Source organism: Channa argus, chromosome 13 (genome assembly GCF_033026475.1).
Source record: "Channa argus isolate prfri chromosome 13, Channa argus male v1.0, whole genome shotgun sequence".
Classification (NCBI taxonomy): domain Eukaryota; kingdom Metazoa; phylum Chordata; class Actinopteri; order Anabantiformes; family Channidae; genus Channa; species Channa argus.
In genome coordinates, this window is record NC_090209.1 from 9,337,582 (window position 1) to 9,355,460 (window position 17,879).

A 17,879-nucleotide genomic window follows, 5' to 3' on the forward strand; every position below is an offset into this window, starting at 1 on the left:
AATACACCTTTCGTCTGAGACATTCCCCCTGTCATAACTCATAATAATAGCTGTGTGTGTGACTGACTCAACCTTTCAAACACACCCAGTCACTGAGATGCCATTCTTGCTATGTACAATACATAATGAGCCCTATGGCTGTGATTGATGTCTCTTTCCCCTCATTAGCTTTATCTGCTCTTTAAGATTAGGTGGTGCAGTGTCTCAGGGACATGGGAAGATACGTACATCTATTATGGGTTTAGGGACTCTTACAGGAAGTTTTAAAATGTCTTGGACAAGGAAAGAAGGACTCTATCAGAGATATGGGACTGAACCATTGTAGAAGGCACAGATACAGTAGCCTAGAAAGTTTGTGAACATAGTAGGCTTTTTCGTGTTTCTAGCTAAAAACTAGATAAAGGGACATAAATTAAACAGAGGAGACAAAAAAAACTCTGCTTGGAGAACATTTAGCCCATTCCCCCAACAAAACAATACTAAAGGGGTTCACAAACTTTCCAGTGGCACTGCAAAGTCACCACAAATTCATTGGAGATTAACGTGCCATGAAGCCTCAGTATTATCACACATTTTTTAAAATGAAACTATATCCCTCAGTGTTTTTATATTTTATTGTTTGGATTTTCCAGCACACATGACTTGGTAGCACTAACATTTGTTATTGTGTTTGATGGTGAAGAATTTAAAATTTAATAAATTCATATGTTTTGGTTGGACAGGGTTTGACCAACCGTGTGGAAAATCTGGGTTAATAGAATAAATGGAGAGTAAATCAGTAGTAAATGGTGACATACAAGGTATTCAATTTATTATTATTATTTATAGTATGTGTAACCTTTGCAGGGTTGATTTCACATCTACATTTACCAATGGAGCCTCTTCTGTCTCACAGCAGGTCAGGACGCTATAGTTAAAGTTAGATTTTATAGTCGCTGCCAAAGATCAATTAGAATTTTATGTAAAATGCTTCGATAAAGTACCATTGACCACAATGTCTAATGTTTGCCAAAATGTGTGCGAAAGAAGTGTTAGAAAGATCATCAATAGATAGTAGCTCCAATAAAAACTGCTCAGATTTAGATCTCTGTTTTATCTTGGGAGAAGAAATTTTAAATACATATGTATATTTGATATTTGTAAATATTTTTATTTACACCCCCCAAAACATTGTCACCTCTGTTGTGTTAGATGAGTGTCAGAAAACACAGACAATCCCTTGGCAAAGTTCTGCACTTTTAATGGATAGTATTAAACAGCATTTGTGTTACTTTGTGACTATACCCAATATCTGCTGGCTAAAGAGTTTTTTAATGATATACAAAATCAAATTACTATAAAAAATGCCCACTTTTGGAGGGAAAATACTGCCATCTGTGACTGTGCATGCACCATGTGAATTGTAAGGAGCAGACTGGGGATGGAGTGAGACAAGAAGGGGACTAAAGGGAGGGTGGTGTTACAGACACGTTTGTCTTTGATAGCTCAGGTGGTCATCACCTGAGGGGGAAAACAGCATTAATGGGCATTCTCAGCAGTAGACAAGCACAGGCTAGCGCTCCCTCTTCCCTGGCTGCCATAAACAGGAGGAAGTATGCATCATTAGATTAGACTGAGGCTAACAATCTGCAGCCAGGCCCACTTCATACAGTAGCTAGCAGGGCACAGAGTGCACACACTGAACCCCTGGCCTCCCACTGCTTAGTGTAATTGGCTGGGTCAGAAGTAGATCTAGAAGCACTGCAGAGTGATTGATCAGTCTGTGGAGTGAGTTTCTGCACCACAATTATACTATGTGTCAACATTTCTATTATATGCAGTTTTATTGACTATCGGATCTTGATTGATGACCTGCAAAAACACCTTAATTACCTTAAGGGATCATAAAGATGCCTTTGTGAGCTCAGTCTCTGAAAACGAATGCAATTGGTGTCGTTTATCAACCGTGCAGCAAATGTGATTTTTGTGTCTAAGACACAATTACACAGCTCCAAAAAAAAAAACAAAAAAAACCCACACTCATACGCAGGGTGAGCACCAACAAAATATTAGTGAGGCTAAACATCAATATGTTAAAAAAGTAAAAATAACATAGGATACAAAGGTACAGTGCAAGATATTGTACAGTAGTAGGAAAAAGAACAATAATAAGAGAATAAAAGAAACACTGAAAGAAAGATAGTGAGATAGGAATTTGCCTGAGAGGAGAATGAAGAAAGGTATGTAAAGTTGCTTGCACCTTTGAGGCACCTGATAGCTCAATGCGTGTGTCATCTTAGCACACACTCAGAGGATATTGCAACATATACTAATTTTCCATAACTGAGATTAGACTTAATCATATTGCATGCACAGAAAAACATAACCAACCCCTAATAAACAACATTTTGCCTCCAGTCTGACTTTAGAGATGGCCTAAAGGAAGAGATTATGAGATTTAGCCTGCAGGGCAGCTAGAGACAAGTGGATTGACCTGTGGCGAAACTCCTCTCCAATCCTTTCCTGGGTGGGAGGATTTACTGGAGTCTTAATCACAGGTCGACACCTTGGCAGCAGGTTCTCTGGCCAATGGGAATCAGGGGCCACAGAAGATGCCTTGTCTTGTTAACTTCTATTTTGACAGAATAAAATGCAACACATGTTTGGCAAGTGTGGCTTTTGACACTACGACCCATGTTTTACTTTCTGTATTGATTAGTTAGGTTTTCAGGACTGTATCCAATAAAATACAGTGGCACTTGAATATTTATAAACCTTGTAGAAATTTCTCTATTTCTGAATAAATATGACACAACTCAATGATTCAATATTACATATAGGAGTGTGTCAAGAATATGTGAACCTCCAGAATTATGATTATAAAGGGGAAAATTAGAATCACATGTTTTAATCAATCCAATAATAATCAGGTGCACGGCTGAGAGGTCCTGCCTTATCAAAGGAGAGAATATGTGGGTCATCACTATGAAAGTCTGGTCTTGACACCCCAGGCTGGTTGAAGTCATAGACAATTGTCATAGGTGTGATTTATGGTGACCATGGGGATTTATGGTGATTTATGGCCTTGGATGCTAAATTTAAGAATTTTACTTAATATTCAAAGAAACCATTTTAAATCTTATTTTTAATTTGATAAAAGAGCCTGTTTATAGTCTAACAGTACTATTTTAAAAAGTAATTTCTAAACATAACCTTATTTTAAGACATGTTTGTTAAATTTAGCACTTTTCCCTTCACATTTTCCTAAGAAAATTATTGCTGAATATTTTCTTTATCAGACAACTTTTCTTGTTTTTAGTTTGGCCGCACAAACTTTAAGATGGTGGGTGCTATGGGAGATTAACTTACTGTTTTACAAAATGCAATTTTACGTGTTTTATTGCCCGATAATTTCATCAAAAGTAAAATTTCTTTCATTTTTCTTACTTTTTTCTTGAGAGATTCTTTTTTATAAGCTATTTCTCAAGAACTGAACAAACTCCATCCACTGAGGAAAACCATCAAATGTGACTGAAAGCTGCTGCAAAGAGTTTTAAGTTCTTTCTACTGATGACACTATATAGATACAGATGTGTTCATTAATGAATTTCAGAGGTGCTGGTGGGGATTTTCTGCTAACCTTTGACTGATCCAAACGATCTGTGTCCAGTCTTTATGTTACAATAGGCTCACTAGATGCTAGAGTTAGCTTCATAAAGTTTCGACTGTGTAGATCCGGGATTTGTTTCAGTCTTTAATCTATTCAGAGGAATTCTTTGAAAAAGAAAATATCAATTGTTAAGTTTACAAGTGTTATTTTATGGTACCCAACATCTATAATTACATTTCTGTTTTGCCTCTTTGTTGACAATACTACTGACAATGATGATGCATCACAGGACAAGTGTGTATCAGCAGATCTTCTGTAATCCAAATCTTTTGTGTTTATCTCACTGTGCCACCAATCCCTTGAGTTATGATAAAAAAGTCCTCCCCAATTTGAATGATTTCACAATATTCAGCAAATGAATTTGCAAGATGCGACAGGTACCTCACTGTTTTCATGACTGTCTGCATACCAATGTGACCGCAGTCTAACTATTACTCTCTTTATCTCTGCTCCCTCCGGCACCAGGGTAGATAACTCTGTTCTCCTTCCAAAAATACTCTACTTCAAAACTTCTGTGGGACATGGACATTTGTTTGTGTTTACCCCTACAGCAAATCTTTTTATGACAGGTCTTTCACATATAGAAACAAAAGCGTAAACAGGATTTTGAAAAATGGTATCAATCTTGCCTGCCTCTTAAATGATTAGGTATCAAACTGTAAAGTATATCTGCCTTTTTAGTAATGACTGCGCTGTTACTCAGCTGCCCACCTGAGCAGTGTTTTTGCAAGAAAGGTTGATTCCTGTGTGTTTAGGGGGTGTAAATCGTGTTGCATGTTACAGTGAGCAGTTTCACTCTGACTGACAGATGCTCAATATTCTTATTCATAAACACAAGCAGCAATCAGCATAAATCATGTCATTCACTGCACATTGTACGCTTCAAGAAATATATCTTTTTTAACGACAGGTTGATTCGTTGTTATTTCTGTCTAATTGTCTATCTTGTCACTGATGCACACGCTTATGACTCACAAGCAACACGCCCAGATAATGGTCTCACTGCAGTGGGAAATTTCTTCACAACAACCTGCAGGTCCAAAGGGAACGGTATGGATGCACACTCAAGGCCTTTAAGATATTCTGGAAAGCTTTGTGTAACATATAGATTTTTCTCACCGCCAGCAGCAGTGGAAATTCTCATCATGTCGAAACAGTTTTGCAGTGTTGCTGTAAGATATGAATTTCCTCTGTGGACAATGACATCAGACAGTGACCAAATTCTAAACTTGTATAATTACAAGAAACATTATTATTCACAGTATTATTTTTAAATAGTAGATAGTACAGTTTTACATGGGCAGGTAAAATATGTATACGATAGAAACCATAAACAATTTGCTAAACAATACATTTTATCCACTATGTTTTTGAAATTGTGCATTTTTGGCATCAAGACTGCAGACAACTACAACAAACATATTACATGTAGAATTATATCAGTCTTTCTACTTTATCATCATGTTTTTTCTCCACCCCCTGCCAATCTAAGTTACAGATGTGCTTTTTCACAGCCTTTGTGTATCCCAACTGACACATTTGACCTTGAACTAATCCATAAATGGCTGATTCAATGTACAGCTGTGCTCAGACATACAGCCCACAAAGCAGAGACCGTACTTAAATTACAATGAAGACAATCTTGGTCTTTATGCTTGTGCTGATGCCTTGTTGTCTTTGCATGGACAAACAACACAGCAGTAGCATTGATAACTTGGTCCTGGCTCCTGAAGTTAAGATGGAGAACATGGCTGAGACACAAAAGACCAGGACTGATTCTAACAATGAGGGAGGTGAAGAGGAGCTTCAGTCAGATATCTGGACTGAGCTGAGGAATCTGAGAGACATGGTGGTGGAGCAGAAGGTAGAGCTGAGTTACTTGACAGCCAGGGTAGCAGCTGCTGAGAGTCTCGTGGAAACTTTAAAGACAGAGAATAGAGGTACACTGCAATACAAGACTCACTTTTTAACTTTTAAGTCTAAAGGAGTTGACATAAACATATTTATTACAGCCATAGAAACCAGGATGAGTGCTGCTGAGAGCTTGGCAGAGGAACTGCAGATGAAGAATGATGGTAAACACTTTTTGCTGTGAAATCTTTGACGCGAAAAAATACTGCAACATATTTTCACGTTTCACAATTTAATATCACCTTAGCTCAAGCCTCAGAACTGGCGGTCACTCAACAGAAACTCAGCACTCTGCAGCAAAGGTTGACAGATAATGAACTCCTTGTCCAGGAGCTAGAGAAACAGCAGGAGGGTACATAATCACGCTTCATGATTTTTGGATGACTTGTAGGCATATAGTTATGAATGTGTTTTGTTTTGTTTTTTCGAAGCACAAGAGGTTAAAATTCAGGAGCTTCAAAATGCTAACAGAGGTAAGAAAAATTCACCTTTCTTTTTTTTTTTTATTTCATGTTAGTTTGAAATTCATAAAGTCATTCAAAACTAATTGTGGAACGTTCTTTAACTTTGCCACAGTGGGCAAAGTGGCTTTTTCTACTTCCCTTCTGGCATCTGGTGAAGGCAACACAAGCAGTGATGAATTTGTTTCTCTCCTCTTCAGTAATGTTATTACGAACATTGGAAACCACTACAACCCAAACACAGGTAGGCCCAGTTCTTATATTTGAGAAACTGGCTAATTTCTTCGAATAATTTTACTTTTGTAACTGTTCTTTCTGTCTGTGCTTTAGGTCATTTCACTGCACCAGCAAGAGGGGTGTATTATTTCACATTTACTGGGTTTACAGCCCACACTGAAAGTGCCATGAGGTTGAGACTTGTCAAAAATGGAAATCTGATAGTTTTTGCAGGGGACTGTGCAACATCCACAGATTCTGAGGACAATGCATCCAATGCTGCAGTGTTGCATTTAGAATTAGGGGATGTTGTTGCAGTGCAACGTGCAGGAACTGTTTGGGATGACCAGTATCACAGAACAACCTTTGGTGGATTTTTGCTCTTTCCTTTGTAAGATGTGACAATTATGCATATTATGCACAATTATGGACAAGTGGAATTCAGGGCCCAATTTGTATCAGGTTTTCTAGTGGCTACAAATTTATAAAAGTCTGATAATAACAACAAAAAGTGTGTTTTTTGTGTAACATGAAGCAATGTTTATAGAGACAAAAGAGACAAAATAAAACTAACCAGGAATTTTCAGATCATGAAAAATCTTTGACTCTTTCCATAATTTCTAGAGACCAAAAAAGGTAATTACACAAAAATGACACAATAGACAAAATAAAAAAGGTAAAAACAATAAAGTGGCAATAAAAAATAACAAGGAAATTGGTTCTTATATGTGTAAAAATTGTAAGCTGGGAAGCTTTATACTAATGTTTAATTCACCATATGTAATGGAGATGATCAGTGCTGTTATTTCTGTGGAGAGGATCTAAAGAGAGAACAGTTTAAAATACTCCAACCTAAATAACATACTTTTTATCCCACTCTTCAAAAATGTCAATATACTTCCTGAAAGTCACAGGATCTTCATCACCATTGTAATTAGGCAGCAGCCTTCAGTGGAAAAGCCCATTTCTGACCCATCCATCTCATCCTATAGTGGCCTTTGTCACGTTTCCATTACCTTCTTTGTCAAAATCACTAATGCCAATAGAAGTCACCTACAAATAACATGTTGATGCCAAATTATGGTAACCATTTGCACTTAAGAGAGACACGTTACACTAGGATGCACACACACATTTCTATGGAGATATGTAACTGCTTTACAATAATTGTTTCAGTGATGCTGAAATAAATAATATAGGTACTGTGCATGAAACCAGCATCCTGTTGATTTGTCTGCTGCAAACACAGCGTGGACATTCCACACACAGACACAGGTTTTTGAGTTGCACAAGGAAATATACACAGTCTGCCCATACACCCTTGTGGATTTGGTCTGGTTATGAAATATACATCATGTTACATCAGCCTGGTTAACATGTGCATGCAGAAAAGCATAAATTTACTGTTGTAAGTGGTGGGCAGCACAGTGGTGGAGTGGTTAGTGCTGCTGGTACAAGTTGTGGGGTTGTGTCCCCGGCTGACTATGGCCTTTCTGTGTGTTTGCATGTTCTCGCTTTGCTTTGGTTTGGATTCCTCTGGCTACTCTGGTTTCCTCCCACAGTCCAAAGACATTCATGTTGGGTTAACTGGTGACTCTAAACTGCCCATAGGTGTGAATGTAACTGCTTGTCTGTCTGTGTGTGTCTCGCTGTGTTGGCCCAGAGACTGGCGACCTTTTCAGGGTGGACCCTCCCTCTCACCCTATGACAGCTAGGATAGGTTCCACCCCCATGACCCTGAACTGAATAAGTGGTTTAAGATGGAGTATGGATGTTGTAAGTGGCTGGCACAGGCAACAATTTCTCAAAAGCCCATACACATTGTTTTTAGTTTAACTACTGCATGCTAGACGTCTCCTACCTCACAAAAAAGACTGTTCTATTTACTTGCATGGAAGACTTTAAGTTTCCACATCCCCCTGGTATAATATTCATTTTTGGATCACGACTGGTTTCTTAATTTAGGATGTTCATGATTGACAGGTGTCAGATCACACAGTGCAACACATTCAGAGGGGCCATGCTGAACCCTGTCCACCACAACATTAGAACCACCAGGCCGTATTGAAACTGTAGGTGATTGTTGCAAACATTTAAAACCGACAGTTGACTGGTCAAACACGCGCACTGTAAAGGTTAAACAAGAAGCTGAAGTAACACATAGCAAAACAGATTCTTTTTTAAAGTTGAGTTAATAAAACGGGTGTATGTATGTTATACAGTACATGTACAGTATATTGATGGGAAGTAATACCTTCTAGCAAAGGACTACTGTGGATAGGGTGAACACATTATGTTATGAAAAAAGGGAAAAACTCAACAAATTCCTCAGATAAAATTGAGAGAAAATGACGTCTCATGAATGTGATCATTGTTTCCTTTCCTTTGGTGTTTCACATTATAAAGCTCACGGAATGCAGCTGCATCAGTGTTCGGGCTTTGACTAAATCCATTCAGACTCTTTGTTGTGCAATCATTGAGATCGCACATGCACACATGCTCATATAGACACACGCACACACACACACACACACACTTAACACACCACACCTCAGTTATCAGTCATCTACTATGGCTCTGATAACCACCTAGGTCCACCTCTTTTCACTGTCAGTGCCTGTGGTGAATTCTTTCTCCTTTGCTGCTCTCTACTTTCCCTGTTATTTCCCACAATGCACAGAGGAGACTATCAGTTGCTATTGATCTAAAAGCTATCGGATGCCTTCACACTCAAATTTCTCACCCTATCATGGAAATATGGCAGCGACACACAGAAAAACACTGTGAGCAACATTATTTCATAACTACCACTGTCAGGCCTTTTGGTTTCTGACTGAAAAATGGAGGACAGTACCAAGCAAGGGTGCAATAATTCAGCTGTGTTTATGGAAAGAACCTGGAGTATGTTGAGGCGTTTAGATCAGACCTGCAGCTTCGGCAAAGCTGAGGCGCTCTGTTAGTTTGATCACACAGCTGCCAATATGAAAAGGATTGCCATATCCTCTCAGCACCCGAGGCTGTGTGAAATGAATAAAGCTTCTTTGGCTTCCCTCACACAGGCACCTCTTGGGTTGGAAACATTTTTTCATAATTGCATTTAATTCTATGTTAGGTGTCCCCGCAGTGCCACTATTAAGGTTAAGGCTAAGCTGAAGAAGCTTTTCAACCTTTGTCATCGGAGCTTTTGCTCATTTAGAGGCACTAACTCTAAGAACACAAGAATAAACAAGATATTAAGTTGTATCCCTGTTATTTTCAATATTCCAATTATTCCCATAAATACAGTGTATTTTAATTCACTATGTGTGTGATACTGTGAACCAGATGATTCAGATGTCTTGGGAAATGGATCTTGGTTAAGTGTCTTTAATGGGAGCGGGAATTTCCAATTTGAAAACCTTAGTCATTGTTTAATTAAGGTAGTCTTTCATTTGACTTTTCTTGTCTCTCTTGGAAGCTTAAGGTGTGAAGGCTCATTAAAGCTGTGACAGAAAGGAGACTTGTGTGCCACCTCTGTCTCACTTACAGCTCCTGCAAGAGAAGTTGGCGAACTGTGACTGTTTTGCTTAGGGGTGAGTTCACCAGTAAAGGCTACGTGCACTGAATCTTCAGTAGAAGTTGTGGACATCTTCTCGGTGGGTGAGGATTTCACGCAGTAAAACTAAGCCAAAGAAAAACAACAGGCAGACATGTTATAAAAGTTGGTGAAAGTGTACACATTCATGTCTCCACTTGCATGCATGTGTTTTCTCTCTCTCTCTCTCACACACACACACACGCAAACACACACACACACACACATGCAAACACACACACACACACACATACACAAACACACACACACACACACACACACACACACACACACACACACACACACACACAATAAATAACAGTACTTCTTTTGACTTTAAAATTAAAGGACAGATTCATTATAGGATTATAAAGTCAGCTCTGGAAAAAAAAGAATAAACTTTTTAAGAGATTAGTTTAAAATCTTCCTTGAGAATAACTAATGATGGGGTAATTTGTGACAATAACATTACAACAATCGCAGAGTAAGTCAAACATGTATTGTCCCCTTAACCTCATTTTATACACATTTACAGATGTGTGAGGACAAAGTATTCTGAAATGAAATAAAAATAATGTGGTTACAGTACATTTTTTAGAATCTATCTTTTTATTAGCATATTTAAGGTTTCACTATTTGTGCTACTCATTTCTACATTAATCTATTAAAAAATATAAATTAATTCTTATGAGAAAACATGGAGAACCGTACCATAAACAACCATAATGATAGTTTATAATATCGTTGTAAACATATGGAAGCCCCCGGTAGCTGCTAATACTGCAGTCTTCTCCTCTGCACTCCCAAAACATGTTTGGGGCAAGCTAAGGCCCCAAGGCAAGCTGCGAATAGATGTGCATTCCTTTCTGCCTGATTTAAAAGAAATGTCTCATCTTTTTTTATGCTCTTAGTGGATCGGAGACGAGCAAGAAGCACCCCTTGATCAAAAATATGACTATATAATGGATGAATTTATGTGACCATTCTGGAAATGTACGTTCAATGAAGCTTCAACATTCAGCCATTTTTGCTTAGGGCTGAATGTCGTCCCATGCAATCCATGTGGCTCGGGGTCAGCATAGCCACTTAAACCATTCTGCAGCTACACTGCCCTGTATGCAGCAAGCAGTGTTCTGACACCTGACAATCATAGTCAGCATTAAATTGTGTCCAAACTGTCCACAGTACTGGACACATCTGCATTAAACCCAATGGGTGATACTGCTGCCGTGGCTGAATGCAAGCAACACAGACATGCCAATAAGCACACACACACATACAGAAACCCGTGCACAGGCACAGGTATGCACACAGAGGGCAGCGCTGAGCCAACAATTCAGTCAAAATGAAGCTCTGCACCTTGGCCAAAAATTGCAGATGCTTATCTCCACAGACCCCAGTTGTGCTCGGATTTGAATACTGAACAAGGAAAGACATTGTTGTTGTAAAATCCTGGTGCGTTTTAAATGATTTAAAACCTTTTATTATGGAGATTTCTTTTTATTTGAAAGACTGTGGAAAAAGCCAAATATTGGGGTTGGTCAGAGGTGATGAGCTCTTTAGTAAACATGGACCATAAAGTTATGAGTGAAGTTGTTTGGCTCACAAAACAGGACACGTTCTCAATGTTCTCAAAACACTTGAAACAGCCAGGCTCAGACAATATCATCCAACTGCAGTACCAGCAGATGCAGACCTGCATTTCTGGATCTGCAGTTCCACTCAAACCTGAGTCACCTTAGATAAGGAAAATGTACACCTGTAGATGCAGGCCTGCCAACATCCCACGTCTGCCCCCTATAGGCAAAGTCTGTCACACTTCATGTCAGGATTCTGTCTTGGGCCTGGCTTTTTTATTTTTCTCCAGTCTTTTTCTAGACCAGTCAGTCCTAACAGTTTGTCTTTATTTAATAGCTTATATATATGGGCTCCCTATAGTTCTCACTGTCTGTGCATTTGTGTGTGTGTGCATACGCCTTTCTTTTTAAAACTTTTATTTTCATACCATCGTTGTGAGGACATTTTTACTGGTCCTCCTAACGTCAAACGGCTATTTGAAGGTTACCACTTGGTTATGGTTAAAATTAGGTCATGTTAAGATTTATGTTAAGTAATTAGGCCCAATCATAGTAGCCACTTGCCCTCTGACGGATCCGGTCCACTACGGACACCACACACATTTCTGTTCGTACTAACGGTGGTCACAGGGATATGGGCATGTTGCACACATGCACAATACAAACACGAGAATAGCAACAGTGAAATGAACCCTCCTTTGTTGTGTTTGACTGAAGAACATGAAAAAAATTGAACAATATTAGTTAAAAATGTGTAATTGCTGAACAATGTAAGAAATGTTACACACCTTCCATGTTTGAAACAAGCAGCCGATTTACTTTCCTGGCACAGTGGCAGTTGTTAAAATAGGGCTACTGACATGTTTGTGCAGAATTAAAATGCTGTCCTGCAAACAGCCACAGGTAGAGAGCTTGTCTGGACCCTCGCAGAGTGAAGATATCACGAAATTTACATCATAGATGCATGAACATGCAGAAGTACAAATGATGATTTTGTCTTTAAGTGTATAAGATTGGGGTGAAGACCTAGGAAATGCTTTTGAGTGTTGTCACAACTATAGAAAGACATTTGAGATTAGATTCGATTTGGAAAATTTTTTGTCTTACAGCAACAAACTGAAACACAATTTTTATTTAATAAGGAGGATAGTACGGCTATTAATGCTGTTATTTTTGTTTTTTGTTTCAGTAAACCCTGTATTTTCCTTTTCACTAAAAATGGATTTAAGCTACATGTAAATCTCGTTGCAGACTAACAAAAAGAAGAGTTTTATAGGTAACCATAGGTCCCAGAGGATCGCAGAGGCTTGCAGAGGCCCTGACGTGCAAACTTCCCTAATCTCAACAACAAAGTTGGAAAATATTAATACAACTTGCTGGTTTTTTATTCTCGTAATTCGTTTTTGCTGGTGACACTGTCCCCTTATGGGCACAAACACCTGCCATGCAAGTATAACAGAAACACGCATACTGTAAGCCACATACCTCTGCGTACGTGTGAAATACAAAAGTATCATTTCGGCTGCAGCTTCACACAAAGAGAAAGCTTGATCTAACCAGGGATCGTGAGTACAAACACAACAAAGATGTAAAAGTTGGATAGTAAGTGGAGTCTCCAAGTTTGGCTTTATGACATTAAAACCAACTTCTGTTGTGTCATTTAACCTCTGGTTGAGTGGGGTAGTTAATGATAAATGTTATGCCTTAGAAGTAAACATGAAACTCTTTTTAGCTTGTGTTAACCACAGACCATATTTCAAGCATTTAACCATAAACCAGTTCAAAAAAACTCAGGATGTCAGGACAAGGAAACTGGAAGTAAGAAAAAAGCAAACTGATTTCCAGGTTTTAGGACTCACCCCTAAGGCGCTACACTGTACTGACATGAACATGCCTTAATTTCTTTGCATTTGGATTGGGTCACACATTAATTTGTGAACTTCTTAACTATTTCTGATAGGTGGCACTGACTGATGACACCCAGTGGTTTGCCCTTGCTGAGAATATGCAACCTGCCTGGAATTATGGCTTGATGATCAAGACAGTGATATTATAGCATATCCAACACATGGAGTCGCTAAAAGATAAATGCTGATAAAAACAAACAATAAAGCTAATTAAAAAAAAAAAAAACAGGAGATCTAAGTTTGTGAGTGAATCACAACCCCATTCTGTGAGGCGCTCGCTCTACAGCCAAAAAGAAACATTGAACTAAAAACATTGATGCAGTCTTATTTACTTTGGCTCGGTGCTTATCTGCCTTGATGACATTCATTTGGTGTGATACACAGTTCTGGGTGGCCCCCAAAGCGTCCCTAAAAGTCAAAACCTATAATATATATAACTGTGACTATCTACTGTGTGTCTATCTCTGTCAGACTTTGAAGTTGCGGCTATGAAAACATTTTGTCTACTATCCCATTGTATTCCTTGCTTTTCAAATCAAGTTAACCTTGTTGCATGTGAGGTAATCGTGTAATGGAAATAGGCCTTTAACACCCCCAGCTTAGTGAGATACATCAACCCTGACACGGGAAGTTCTGTTGAGAGTGAATGGCAAAATATGCAAATCCTAAATATGTATATTTATGTATGTATGATGTTCTTTCATCAAGCTGAGTCGTGTTTCAGGTGCAAATTCTGTACGTGCATTTTCCTCCTGTAGTCAACAAAAACAACACAGTGTTGTCCCCTTTTGCATGGCAGTCTATTTAGTTTTAAGCTTCCTCTTTACATGAGTACGTTTACCTGCAGGGGTTTGTTTTCAGTGTTTTTGTTCTACTTTGCCTCATTGACTCTAATATGGGCTTCCTGAATGGGTTATCTTCAGACTTGTTCCCACAAGAGTGGATGACTCAAAAATGATTTCAAAGATGCTTGATGAGAATGCAGATCTTTGCGGTCTAACACAACTGGATTTGTTGCGATTTATCCACAGACCTTAATCAAAACTTCAAAGTCAGCTAAATGCCTCAAACATGGAACACACAAGCCTGCAGAAAATGGCAAGACAGCTGTGTTTCTCTCTTCTGTACTTTGTACAGATTAGAAGCCCTCGGGTCCTAAGGTAAGTGTGTTCCCCAGTCCACACCCAGTCATCTTCCCTCCCTATCAGATCATTTATGCAAACAACACAGGCTTCTGAAGATATATGCAAATGAAATGAGAGTGGCTTCTGAGTGAAAACCACAATATCAGCAAAATGCGGATCGTTCATGAAGCAGAGATGTGAATGCAAGAGTCCAGGGATGTCAGTGTTGGGCATTCGTGAATTACTATGAAATTATGTACACCTGTTCATATGATGAATCCCAATGATTTTGGAAATCACCTAACTTTTCCTTATCAGGTCAAGATTTAGATTTTTGGCAAACAAATACCTGCAAAAGTAGAAATTCCCATTAGCCTCAAATGTTACCTAATATTCAAATGCAAGTGCGCTTAGACATTGGTGCCAAACTTTATAAACTGTTTAGCCTCGAAGGATCAGCGTGTGTATTGTCATTGTGTTGCTGCACTAAAGCACAGATTGTTTTGTTTTTTGTCACAAAAACCCACAACATCCCATCAGTGATCAGTGATTCTTTGTAATTAAGTATCCTGCATCACCAATTGTTTTTTGTCGAATGCCAGGAGGCGTGGCTTTTTATCTCACCTTGTGCAAGGCATTCCTCGCAAAGTACCAAACAGCCAACCAGCCATGGAATGCACTCTGTCTACTCTAAGTGGATTTGAGTGAGGATAATAAATTTTCTATGGATGAGCAATGGACACAGTTGTATAATGATGAACAGTTGAGGCTTGTCTTGGAAGAAACAATGTCACACAAGTAAAGAGCTGGCTTCAAGTGTTTGTTATTTCAAAAGGCTTTTTTTCCTCTTAACCGTGCAATCATCATACAGTTGTGGACTGTGCTGTGGCATGTTGTTCTCAAAAGAAAACGTGGAGAGGGATTTGTTTTTGGTGTTCCTGAAAAATACTGTCAGTAAAAAACAAAACCGAATCCAAAAATAGAATCACTGAATAAAAAGCTGGAATGTGGTGTGATTAAAGAGCTTGGTTTCATATTCCTCTGAATTTATAAATGTTCAATCAATGTGAAATGTGATGTGCGTATAGTACAAGAGTAAACAACGGGATTTTTAAAAAAAGCTTTGATCTATTTGAATCAGGTGCCTTTCTTCTTTTCAACCACCAGTCTATTAAACATAAAGATGTTACAGCACTAAATAGTGTAATTAAAATGGCTACATTTAAAACAACCTTGTTAACACTGCTGTTTACATAAGTGAGAAAGCGATAAACATTGATAAGTAACTTTTACCATTTGTCAATGTAATGAACAGCTGCCAAATCAGTTTTTTTGTCTCCCATGATGTGTGAGAACAAGAGAACAAGTGAACTGACCTAAACACCTGGGGCTATTTAAAGCACAGTGGCTCATTCTCAATATGCAAAAGAAACATTTCTGCAGGATATGTTAGCTGTTAGCTGTTAGCTGTTGCCACTTAGACCATTAAATGAGACACAAGAGACGACTGTCATAAGACAAATCTAAAACAATAAGTTTTTCTCATCATAAGACACTCTTTTTACCCAAGTCCGAATTCCATCAAGCCGTGCGTTGATTGTTTCCTTTGCGTTTACCAGCAGCAAGCATCTGGAGTCTTCACAGTAAATCATTTCGTTCCTGGGTGTTAATGTGGGAGGTTTAACCTGCCATCATGGCAGCCCATTTATTGACGTTCTCCTGCACATGAAACAAGACTTCCATGTGCAAATACAGTTATGCAGGTTGGCACATAACTCTGGAGGAATGTGCTGCTCTTCTTTTTTATTGAATGCATAAATTCAGGACGTCCAAACATTGGCCGACAGTACTACTCAGGAGAATTCTCAGAAAAACAGGTTACTATACATAAGTGTGTGCGCTCACTCAATCCCACTCATCCACAATGGGATGATACCTCTGTCAGTGTGGCCCTCTCACATGGAATTACTGTCATAGTTGGCAGAATGACTCTCTTCAGGTGATAAAAGAGGTGTTGATACAGAAGCATCTGGAAGGCTTCTGAGCTATGGACAGATTCTGCTGTCAGCCATATTTATCAAACCACAGACAACCTTTGTTTCTGCCGTAGATTAGCTTATTTAGCTCACATTGTGATTTTCAATAAGCTTGTTGCTTGTGCAGAACAAAATATTGATTTTGTTGATACAGCTTAGATTAATCATTAATTCATCCAGGAGAGGAGGGTTCACGCAGTCAACTTCAGCATCTCCTCCACAAGAGGGTTTTTCCTGAATATGTTGCCCAAGGCCTGTTTTCGAAATGTTTTGATTGATTACCAGGATTTAGGGAGGAATCACAAAATTTAATACAAATCATTAAAAGACTTTGAGAATAAACCACAAGGATGCTCCCTGCCAATGGCACTTGGAGTTTTACACAGTTTGAAGCAGACCGTAACAGTACAATTGGTCTTATTCATGTTGTTGACAGATCCGTTAATTGAGATTTGACTGATGTCAGGATTTATACTTAACTAACGGCTGTGTACTTTATATCAAAGCAATGCTAACAGCAAAATTGATTGCTGTTTCAGATTAAACTTATTAAGAAATTTCCTGGATTGGTTTCTGTCAGGTAACATAATTGAAGCTGACCACTAACAAATACACATGTACTAACTGCTCACTGCTACTTCTGCATGTTTCTTTCTCCTGCCTTGATCACACTCTCTCTGACACACACACAGACACACACACACACACACACACAAGTGCACGCAACATACACACACACACACATGCACACTCCTACTATATGAGCACACAAAGACACTTCTCTCAGATGTGGCCAAAACCCTTGAGGGACCAAAGCCATTTTTCATGTAATTACAGAAAACCTGCTTGACTGGCTTTGGGGCAGCTTATGAAAGGAGGAACTAAGTCTTTCTTACATTGTACAATAAATCTAACCAGTTACTGTTAGCAAAAGGTAATTTTACTTGTTTGACTTTTAGTCATTGGTTCAGTTTGGCGGCACATCTAAGAGTTCTCATAGGCGTGCCGCAGTAAGTTGGCTGCTGGAACAGCACAAGTATGACGTGCGAACTGTCAATATCCATCACCCCCTGGTACTTCTTATATAAAGCATAATTTAGCACGTTTTTTAATTTGTTTGATGATTAGGTTTAATGTTTGGGGAGTCTTTAATGAACAACCAAGCAGCGTGGCCTTTTTAGACTTCACCTGGTCCTTATCTTAATCCTGCACACGTCTTACTGTTCAAGCATGTATTCATGATAGTGGAATTTTTCCATTATTGAAACACACAAATATATCATCATATGACCCAACACTGACAACTACAGTCTGCTCAGAGAGGGACAGTAGTAGAAAGGAATTCCCCCCAGGACAGATCAGTATAGACTCGATGAACTGACGCTGTCTTGGGATGTACAGCAAGACTGCAGCAGCACTATAGA

General features: G+C 38.8%; 1 protein-coding gene across 1 annotated transcript; it reads left to right on the forward strand.

The window, feature by feature from the left end:
- The first annotated feature begins 5,244 nt into the window (after positions 1–5,244).
- Positions 5,245–7,326, forward strand: LOC137140330 (uncharacterized). Its single transcript, XM_067528638.1, has 6 exons — positions 5,245–5,589; positions 5,662–5,724; positions 5,808–5,912; positions 5,992–6,033; positions 6,137–6,265; positions 6,352–7,326. The coding sequence occupies exons 1-6, from the start codon at positions 5,280–5,282 to the stop codon at positions 6,630–6,632; spliced, it is 930 nt and encodes a 309-aa protein (XP_067384739.1). The 5' UTR covers positions 5,245–5,279; the 3' UTR covers positions 6,633–7,326.
- The last annotated feature ends 10,553 nt before the right edge of the window (positions 7,327–17,879 follow it).

Coding starts and splice junctions, on each gene's coding strand:
- LOC137140330 (XM_067528638.1), top strand. CDS start 5,280: ATGAAGACAATCTTGGTCTTTATGCTTGTGCTGATGCCTTGTTGTCTT. Junction 5,725..5,807: donor ACTGCAGATGAAGAATGATG/GTAAACACTTTT, acceptor ATATCACCTTAG/CTCAAGCCTCAGAACTGGCG. Junction 5,913..5,991: donor GCTAGAGAAACAGCAGGAGG/GTACATAATCAC, acceptor GTTTTTTCGAAG/CACAAGAGGTTAAAATTCAG.